The 10940-nt window shown below is 33.4% G+C and overlaps 1 protein-coding gene across 1 annotated transcript; it reads left to right on the plus strand.

Annotated features, from left to right (window-relative positions):
* Window positions 1–715: 715 nt before the first annotated feature.
* LOC130940300 (uncharacterized) lies at window positions 716–10595 on the plus strand. The gene is made up of 21 exons (XM_057868404.1): window positions 716–1088; window positions 1173–1301; window positions 1807–1974; window positions 2062–2145; window positions 2316–2366; window positions 2609–2665; window positions 2747–2829; window positions 2948–3071; window positions 3146–3205; window positions 3821–4024; window positions 4446–4593; window positions 5652–5779; window positions 6036–6083; window positions 6169–6299; window positions 7016–7098; window positions 7765–7868; window positions 8348–8418; window positions 9240–9535; window positions 9963–10149; window positions 10300–10464; window positions 10552–10595. Exons 1-19 carry the CDS (start codon window positions 777–779, stop codon window positions 10118–10120), a joined length of 2439 nt encoding a protein of 812 aa, XP_057724387.1. The 5' UTR covers window positions 716–776; the 3' UTR covers window positions 10121–10149; window positions 10300–10464; window positions 10552–10595.
* The last annotated feature ends 345 nt before the right edge of the window (window positions 10596–10940 follow it).

Genomic DNA, 10940 nt, shown 5'->3' on the forward strand with positions numbered 1-10940 from the left:
TATGTAAAAATAATAAGTAAATGATTAAATAATATTATTTTTTTATGAAATTTTAGTGTTAATAAATAAAATTATCTTTTAGTATCTATTTTGTTATTTTTGTATTTTTTATTATTATATTTTTTAATAATATTTTATTATTTTAATTAATAAAAATATTATATGATGTTGACTTTTTAAAAAGATTAAAAAATTTAAAGAGACTGTTTTAAACTTTTTAAAATTTTTAAGAACTGTTTTGAGATTTTTTTAAATTTTTCGAATATTATTTTATATTTTATTCTGTAAACTAATTTATCTAACTCATATTCATATATGTAGATATTTAATGGTTAGGTGTGCGAATTAACATTCGACATCAATAATTATCATTATAATTTAATAAAAACAAAAAAATTATATTATCTAATAAAAATATACATTTAAAAATTATTTTATATATTTTAAAATTTAAAGCTTTAAAATATTCCAATTTTAAAAATCTCAACACTGATTTGAATAATTAATCCAACTTCAACTCCATCTCCATTTTCTTTTCATTTAATTCTTTCAAGTTTCAACTCCACTCCTTTCCTTTGCCAAAAGAAGCCTAACTTAGATGAAACCGGTGCATGGTGCACCATAATTAGCTCGGTGCACCACAGCAGTGGCCCCCAAATTTTTTTCTTTCAACTCTTCAACGGCCATCCAAATTCCAAATCCATGGTGTTGTGGCACAACCATCACTTCACAATTTCTTCTTCTTCTTCCCCGCTAAACCCCATATCAACACAACCATGTTGCATAACCTTTTCTACCCTTTTGACTCCATTGTTGTAACACCAACAAAACCCATAAAGATGTTACCTTTACCTTGTTCCACAACCACTTCATCGTTCTCTGCTTTCCCATGTACCCTTAACATCATCAACAAATTCAACTACAATAAACTGATAACCATGGCAGTCCCACCTTCTTCTTCTTCTTCTTCTTCTTCTTCTTCTTCTTCTTCCATTCACTATGATAGCCTCAGGGTGCTTGAATGGGACAAGCTTTCTGACTTGGTTGCTTCCTTTGCTACAACTTCATTGGGTCGTGAAGCTCTCAAGGTACCCCCTATCTATGGTTTTCATTTAATTTTTTGGTTTTTGGTTAGATAGATGTTGCAATGTTAACGGGTGTTGATTTGATAGGCCCAGTTATGGTCCCTGAATAGAACTTACGAGGAAAGTCTCAGGCTTCTCGGTGAAACCAATGCAGCAGTTGAGATGAACAAGCATGGAAGCTGTAGATTGCGATTTGGACATGTTGATGTTATGCTGGTTAGTTGGTTTATATAGTTATGAGCAAGTTTCCGAAGGACTCACTTTGCATCGTATACCAGGCCAACTCACATCTTCATTGCCATTGGATGTGATGTGAGTTAGCTCGGTATGCCATGCAAAGCGAGTACATTTATCATTACTCGATTTGATAGTTATATACAGATATGGGAATTCAAGAGTGGGTTTGTAACAATATGATTCGATTGCAACAATACCAAGTTAACTTTGCCTGCAATGTCAATTATCATATATTCAACCAATTCTGATTAGTATTCAATTTAGGAAGAAGGCTTTACCTAAAGATTGCATATGGCCCAAAATTGAGTAAGCATTGGGAAACTATAGCTGTGGACTGTATTATTGTGTGAAGTGATCATACAAGTAAATCTTTCAATGTAGTGATGTTATAACTGCTTCATTGATTATAGCACTTTATAAATTCGGATACGCTTGTAAGTTCTGCTTTCTTTTCTGTCAAGTTGTTGATTTAAGATTCTTCTAGGTGAAAGCTGCTATTCGGCAAGGCAGGAGAAGTATGCCGGTTAATGGATTTGAGGCAAGGGCTGTCATGGCTCTTTTGCAATGTGCTGAGACGTTGCAGGGTGATCTAAAAGTGGCCATAAAGGAAGACAAGGACTGGTATAGTCGTTTCATGCCTCTTACAGAAGTGGTAAATGGTGAAAGAAGTTCTTGGATCTATAAATTATGAATATTATTATGTCTCTGATTGTTTTTTCTTACCTAAATGTGCTTGCAGATCATGGAATTTGTCGTTAATCGATCTTTAGTTAAAATGATAGAACAAGTTATTGATGAAGATGGCTCTGTTAAGGACTCTGCGGTTTGTTCTATATCTTTTGCAAGTTTCCATTTCCATCAATTACGCATCATTAAAATATTTAAAATGATAAGCTGCAAACTTCTTTTAAAAAGTGGAGATGGCTTATGTTGCATCTCTTATTTCCTGCTTCTTTAATTGAATCTGACCATCATTACTTCTCCTTGTTGCAGAGTCCAGCCCTTAAACAATCACGGCAGCAAGTCAGAGTACTAGAGGGAAAGGTAATTCCATCTTACTTTTACTATATGTTCTATAATGTTGGTGCTTGAGCTTGCGGCAACGGAGCAACCAATCAATTGAATAACATATCTGTAGTAGACCTTTTATGCTTTGACTTGGAGGATTGTTTCTTGTGGTTAGCGATAGCTCGTGATGGCCAAACATGCTATTAAAGTCATTATTTTTAATTTAAAGAAGTCCATTTAATACATGCCCATTAAGATAGTTTGTTTCTTTTGTCCAGATACAACAGTTAATGGAGAATTTAATCAGGAACGAAAGGAGTGAATCATCAATTCTTGTAAGATTCACTAAACTGTAGTTGTACTTCTTTTCCTCCTGCTCAATTGTTTTCCTATTAATTTTATAATAATTTGAATAGGAAGTGAACAAAGTTGATGGAAGGTGGTGCATAAAAGTGAATTCTGGACAGAAGACAAGTTTTAATGGTCTATTGTTGTCCAGGTGCATAAAATTTGTCAGCATGTCTTCATCTATTCATTGCTTGCGAAATAACCTGTTTGTCAATAAAGATAGCAGGCAGCCATAAAGTTCCATTCCTTACAGATTGTATCTTTGACAGTGGTTCAGGAGTAGGGAGTACTATAGAGCCACTTTCCGCTGTTCCCTTAAATGATGAGTTGCAGAGAACAAGAACTTTGGTGGCTAAGGCTGAGTCAGATGTGCTTTTGGCATTAACCAAAAAGGTTGTGAACATGATCCGATAGAGATTCTTCTGGTTGTTTTCTTTATTTTTCTTATGTAATAATTTTTTTTGCAGATGCATCCGGACCTTGATGATATTGAAAAGATATTGAAGAGTTTGGTTCATCTGGATGTGGTAAATAATACCCTGTAATCTTGTAAGAGAAGTGGATCACCATTTTCTTGCTTCCTCTCTATGTTTCCTCTACTATATGCTTGTTCACATTTGAGAGATGCTCGTATTTTGCTTACTGATTTTCGACGTATTTTCAAATTCATGAACAAAATCTAATTCATAGAACAAGTCCCCTTTTAGTGAATGAACACTAATAATAGCTGTAGATCTATAAATTTGAAATTTTTGTAACATTGCTTTATTAAAGCATTATAACTTCATAATGACATGACAATATAAGTTGAAGACAAATCTTCCACAACATCATGTGTGAGTGTATGTCTGGCCAGTTTATACATCTAGCTTAAAAGGTAATTAAATGGAGATAAGTCAATTGACTATATGCATAATAACCCTTTAAATTTACAATTTTCCACCATATAAGACATGAGCGATCATTTCAACGTAAACTCAGGATTTAGTGCCTCTACAAGGCTAGTGACCAGCTTAATTGTACAAATAGAAGACCTTACTACACTTGCTTTGGCAGGTGACTTCAGTTAATATCTTTGAAAATACAGTATAGACATGCTTACTATGTAAAAAATATTCAATCATGAAATTCATATTATGCAGATTAATGCTCGAGCGACTTATGGTCTTTCATTTGGAGGGTCAAGTCCTAATATGTTTCTTCCGGATTTCAATAGCTCTTCTAAATCTGAAGGCAATAACAAGGAATGGACATTGTATTTGCCTAAAGCATATCATCCTTTATTACTTCAAAGGCATAAGGAAAATTTGCAGAAGGCCAAAAAGGATGTAAACGTTTCTTCTTCAGTTAAGTCACAGAGAATTGTATTGTGTTTTCTTCTTTATTTGTGATGGAGAGGGGAGTGGCTTCCATTACTTGGTTCAGCCCTTCTGCTTTTTAGTAAACCGTCTTCTTTTTTGATTCAGTAATACTATCCTCTTTTCATTTTACACATACAAGTAAGACTAGAAAGAAATAATATATCACGGAGGGGAGAAACATAGGCTTCTTTCACTATACTTGACACTTGGATGTAAGGACAAAATCGATAGCCTTTTGTCAGGCTTAACTAAATGAAGTGGGAAAATGGGAATTTGTTTGATAGATATGTTACTTAACAGTGTTGTTCAAATTTTTCGTGTTATATGTATATAATTTATGCCCTTGTTATGCATCAGAAAATTGTTTTGGAGGTTGAGTCATGATAAATGCACTTCTATTTAACAGGTTGCCGCAGTGGAGAATGCCTCACCAGTACCAGTTGATTTTTTGGTATCTCATAAAACTCGTGTTATAGTTATAACTGGTCCGAATACTGGTGGTAAAACCATATGTCTGAAGACTGTAGGATTGGCTGCTATGATGGCAAAATCAGGTATATGTTCTCCCCCGGCCGCTGTCTATCTCTCTTGTGTAGCATTCTTGTGTGCACATGAATAGAATCATTGCTGTATCCTGTCAAATTAAACTTTGTACTATTGTTGTTGTTTTGTTATTCCTATTTTCGCAAGCACTTAAACAGTTAACTGTTTGGATATGAGTTCTATCATATCTTTCCATTGCACTTACCATCCTGTTCCAACTACCCAAACCAGACATGAGCAAACAGCGTGATTTAATGAGAAAGTTGCTTAAACCTTAGGCTATGCTATGTTAACAATATTCAATTGTGAAAATTATAATGGACTAAAAGTACTATGTTGGGATTTGCAATTAAAACTGAAAAAAGGAAATGAAAATAAAAGCTTGCATTTTCTTTTACCTTTTTTGTGCTCATTTTCGTGATTTTACAAAAGAAATATTGAAAACAATTGCAAAATGTGGAAAATAGAAAACAAATTGAAAATAAGGTGGTATATTTTTAGTTAAAACTGAACAGAAACCAAACAAGCCACAATATGAGTGAGCTTATGAAACTAGACCAACCACTACTCTAACAATATGCAATCTGCAAGTATCTTGCTACCTTACATGGAACTAGCAAATTGGTATATGCTATAATATATAGGGATAGAAAGTGAGATTCAGAGATTGACATGTGTGCTAGGCTAAGTCATTCTCATCATCAAGTAATGTTAGCTGAAATAGATAAGTTGTCGAGTATTGGACAGTTATACTGGAACTGTAATCATGAGTGTCGGAGAAAGATTGGGCGAGAATTAAATACTACAAACTAGTTTCTTATGTTTTGTGTCCCTTTGTGGGTTTCAAATTTCGATAGGCATCTTGCTTCACATCAAGCATGAGTAATTTGTTATTATACATTCATGATGATAGAATCTTCATTTTGTTCTCAATATCGTACTGTGATTCATGAATAACCTAATTTGTATTGACAATTGAAGCAGGATATTAAATGGAAATGATTTTTAGGCTCACTCTGTTTGAATATTCATTGTAGCTTTTCATGATCTGAACCCAATCATGCCACAGGTCTTTATGTTCTTGCTTCTGAATCTGCACAAATTCCTTGGTTTGATTTGGTTTTTGCCGACATTGGTGATGAGCAGTCCTTATCACAGTCTTTGTCTACCTTCTCTGGCCACCTAAGACAAATAAGTGTAAGGAAAATATGTTTTAATTTTGTAGAACTGAAATACCAAAGGCACATCCATGATTCAATTATCTATTTATTTATAAATTCACCTTTTGCATTTCTAAATAAATCTCTGTTTCAATCCATAATAAATCTCCTTAGCAAAATGAGAGAAACATTTGAGTTTAGGCTTGTCATCATTGTATTCATCAATCACATATAATTTACTTTTAACATTTTTATAAGGAATTTTTGTTTTGGTTTTCCAATTTATCTTGCAGAATATTAGATTGCAGTCAACAAACCAATCTTTGGTGCTACTAGACGAGGCATGTGTTTTATGAGTTCAATTAAAAGTTCAAAATGAAATATCATATGTGTCTGACGAATTTTACGACTGTTTGCAATTGTTAGGTTGGTGCAGGAACAAACCCCCTTGAAGGAGCAGCATTAGGCATGTCATTATTGGAATCTTTTGCTCAAGATGGTTCTTTGCTGACCATAGCTACAACTCATCATGGTGAACTGAAAACTCTGAAATACAGGTATTCACTACAAATGAAGACAAACTTTAAAACTTTGAATTGGTATATTCTGGATGATATTATCACTTGTAAAAGGAAAGGAAAAAAGAAAAGAAAAAGATTGCAGGAGAACATAGCAATTCATAGCAACTCTCAATTATAAGTTATTATTAGTTCTTTATGCGTACTCAGTAGTCGATGATGCATTACTGTTTTGTAATTTAAATTTAATACATTGTTGCTTTCAAAAAAATTTGTTATCTACAAATAAAGAAAGATCCACATGAACCAAACATCAGGCTTTTGTTTGTATGATAGGTGCTCCTTCTCTTAACTAAATAACTTCGGTACGCCTTCTGAGATCCCAATGTGAATTAAATGGATCTAGATATCGGATTATTTATGCAATCAAACAATAAAGGGAAAAGTTCCACATGATTATGGTTTTTCACTTGTAATAAAAGTATGGTTATTTCTAAACAAATGGCATAATATCATTCACTAAAGATTTGAAACTTTTTACGCAATCAATGAATTGAAATCCATTATTTTGATTTACGTTTTCTGGGTATCTCTACTCTTCTTTCTTTTCTTATGAAGCACTAAAAGTGCATGTTATCCTTTGATATTTTCTCCCTCTCTTCTAATGTGGGGGAAAAAAAAAGAAAAGGGTTCTTATCTATATTAAAAAAGGTCTCAAGTTGTGTTAACATTTCTGAATGTTATTTCATGAGCAGTAATGAAGCATTCGAAAATGCATGTATGGAGTTTGATGAGGTGAATTTGAAGCCAACTTACAAGGTTCTCTGGGGTGTACCAGGTAAGCACTCCCTCAGCTCATGAATAACAAGAATGATTTCAAGTATTATTTTAAAATCTCAATTCAGGCTTTTAAATATATATTTTTTTTTCTTGATTTTATTTTATTTCCTCCTTCCGTTCTGTGTTTATGTTCATTTGAAGCATCCTAAACCTAGAGACTAATCTCGGAGGATTGTAATCCCAAAAGAGGGTTGAGATAATAAGTTTAAGCCAAAAAAAAAAAAACAATAATGCTCCTTTCTAAGGTTTCTAATGTCTAAGGAATATGGGTATCATTTTCACGAGGAATGATATTGTTACATTTTTGCACTGATACCTGTGGTAATTCCAAATAGTCTTCTCACAGAATTGAGAAATACAAATTAAATAATCAAAGGCTATGTTGGTGCTAACTGCTTATAAATTATGCCATAATTTGGATCTGTTTGTTATTAAAAAGTTGGTTTATTTTAATCTTCATAAATCAAGACTATATGGTTCTGGTTATGTTAGTGGCAATTTTTCAGGCTAAGGAATTCCTTGATGTATGTTGCTTGTAAGAAGAAATTTATTAATTTTTGTCACCATAGGATGAAAATTTATGTTTTAGGTCAATTCTAAATGATACTCTAATGTGATACGTAGTAAATTAATCATCTAACTCAGGATGATGTCTTCATTGCAGGGCGCTCAAATGCAATAAATATAGCTGAGAGATTGGGACTACCTTCTGTTGTTGTGGATACCGCTCGTAAGTTATATGGTTCTGCCAGTGCAGAGATTGATGAGGTATTTGTAATCCTAATATATAAAATAATTGTAAACACTAAACACATACTAATTTTTGCTATATATATATATGGATTCAAGGGTTATAATGCATAATTGCATATTCATGGGGATTTGGTGGTTCCCTGTGTGGTGGGTATCCCCACCGCGTCCGAGATTATGAATAGGTTTGGTGTCTATTTTTATGGGCCCTTAGCGGGTCTCCATTTTGATCCCCGTGACAGATAATCTCCGCAGGTACCCATCATGGTGTGTTTTTTTGCCATCCCTATTATCAGTGACCGCTATCTCCTTGCTTTAGTTACTCAATAACTAATATCTTTTCTGTTAATGTTGTTTTAGTAATGTATACACCATTGATTTTGTTCCTTAAAACTTGATGCTAGAGCAGCTACATGTATCTGACATCAAGTTTTTGGGATCGATTCAATGTCCTACAGAAGTTTCGCCCTTCAGTGTAGCTTATTGTTTTTATGTAGGTAATAACTGATATGGAAAAGTTGAAACAAGATTATCAAGAGCTATTGGACGGTTCACGTCATCATCTGATGTGAGATTCTTTGCAATCCAAAAGTTAAATTAATTGCATGCCTTATCCCTCCACATACTTTGCATTTCATCTGATGCAGTAGACAGCAGTCAATGGAGTAAGCTCATTCAATTGATATTGCGTTCAATCATAAATGAACCATATAGTCATTTTTCCATCTTTCTTTTTCTGGTATTGTTTCCTTTGATCATTGTCAAAATACTACATTCTTGGAACAAGTCTTTCAGGGAGCATTCTTGTTTTGCATAATTGGAGCATTAGCCATGTTGTGTTTTGTGCAATGAATACCTTGCTTAATGAGGGAGGATTCGTTAGAGCATTATACCATATATTTAGAGATTAAAAAGAATCTCTACCGCATTATACTAATAGATAAGTCATAACTAAATTTTATTTTTGAGATATAATATTATTTATGAAAAATGCTATAACCAGAATCTATGCCTAAATTAATCGGACTAAGGATGATATCTTCTCATTCTAGCAACAAAATTCTTTTAAAAATTCTAGTTTAGTATTTTCCATTATAGATCTTGTAGTAAGGTCTAGCCAAAAGCAAGAATGATGAGGGTAGGGAGAAAAAAAAAGAAGAAAAAGCCATATTTCCATTTAGACATGATGTCTAATAATTCAAAAATTTCATAGTAATTAGTTTTTAACTAAGTTACTCATCTCATAGCCACTAGGTACCAGAATTCTTTCCTTGGCTGGTAACAATTAATCTCTGCAAAAGGAATTAACAAATTTTGCCATAGAATTGTAGCAAAAAGGAAACATATGAAAGTATATGATTAGGGCGTTATTTTCATTTGTAATTGTAGGCGCTCCAGAGAACTTTACAATAGTCTGTTGGACACGAAAAGGAAGATAACGGAACATGGTATTAATCTAAGATACAAAAAGATGAGAGATGTATCTGAGGCTGCAGCATCGGCGAGATCCATCCTCCACAAGAAAGTAAGGCAGCTGAGTGCATCAGCTAACCTACAGCCGCCCAATAAAGCCGGCAAGAGCTCTCAGTTGTCGGCAACTAGCAGCAGCCCTATTACCATAGATAAAAAGGAACCTACCATCACTGATAGAAAAGCTCCTGCAAATATTAACCAATCATCATCAGGTATATTCAAAGATAATGAAACATTATAGAAAGAAGAGGAAATTAAACTCTGATGAGCTATTTTATTTCAGGTTTGATTTCTATGGATGTTCCTATAGTTTCATTCAATTTTTAATTAAGTCTTTATTTTAAAATTTTATAATTAAGTCCCTGTATTTACAAAAATTTTCAATTGACTCTATGGCTTGAATATTTCTAATTAAATTCCTACACTGCAAAAGTTTTTCCAATCAGGTACTTCTAACTTAAAACTAAAGATCAAGACCATATTCTATACAAAAAACTTTGCAAAAAAAAAAAAAAAAACGATACATCATCTAATATAGGGGTTTGATTACTAAATCTTAAATTAGAGTGACTTGGTATAATTAGGAATAGTTTCATATGAATATTTACATAGTTGCTATTTTATCTATTGATGTTTCAGATAGGTCAAAGCTTCCCAAGGTTGGTGATATGGTACATGTCTCTTCGCTTGGTAAAAAAGTGTCTGTTTTAAAAGTCGATTCATCCAAAGGAGAGGTGGTGGTTCAAGCTGGAAACATGAAGTTGAAGTTAAATGTAACAGACATTCAAAGATCCTAGATGTTTGGCAATTACATGATCCGAGATAAGTAAGTATTGCCTTTATCCGCAATATCACATATTGCGCCTTCTTGCTTTCTAGTTTCTAACCACATAATATAGTTTGTTAGCTAGTTACAACTTCACTGTTGCGGCGTAATTTGACTTCCCTGATGCTTGACAGTAATTTATTTTCGCAGAAACTGTAAAACTCCAAGAAAGTTATTTATATGCTTTGGTATCTGATGAAACGGAGGTGAGTGACTTTCAGAAACTTCAGTTCCTTGATTTAGATGCATGCATCAGGAATTCCGGTTTTAAAATACTGTAAGCAGCGCCAAAAGTTGGTGTGTTAATTGTGCAAGGTACACTTTTGTTTTATACGAGTGTATACAATGAACTAAAAAGTAAACAAAGAATAACTACTCAAACTAGTCCTGTTTTCTTTTCAGAATGAACTGAAGCTGCAAGAATAGTAAACAAAGTATTATTTTTTTAAGAAAAATGATGGGCAACTGATGGTGTGTGCTCTTAGTGGAAAGAACAATGACAAGTATTCAGAATCATGGTAAGCTGAAAAAGGGTGTAGGTAAATACCCTTTATTCGCTTATTTTGCTTTCACTTTTATTGAGAAATGCACCCTTCTTGGAGGGTTTGTTAGGGTCCTTTATTTTTGTTACACTTTGGATTTATATGATTACTAAGCTTAAGCTAAGCTAAGCTAGTTTGTTTGTATTGTTTATTTTTAGGCCTTTTTTGTAGAATGGAGATGGAATGTTTTTGCACCCTCTCCAAGACACTAACGGATTCCTGTTATGTGCTTTGGTTCCTTGATTCAAG

The sequence above is a fragment of the Arachis stenosperma genome, chromosome 7 (assembly GCF_014773155.1).
Source record: "Arachis stenosperma cultivar V10309 chromosome 7, arast.V10309.gnm1.PFL2, whole genome shotgun sequence".
Classification (NCBI taxonomy): domain Eukaryota; kingdom Viridiplantae; phylum Streptophyta; class Magnoliopsida; order Fabales; family Fabaceae; genus Arachis; species Arachis stenosperma.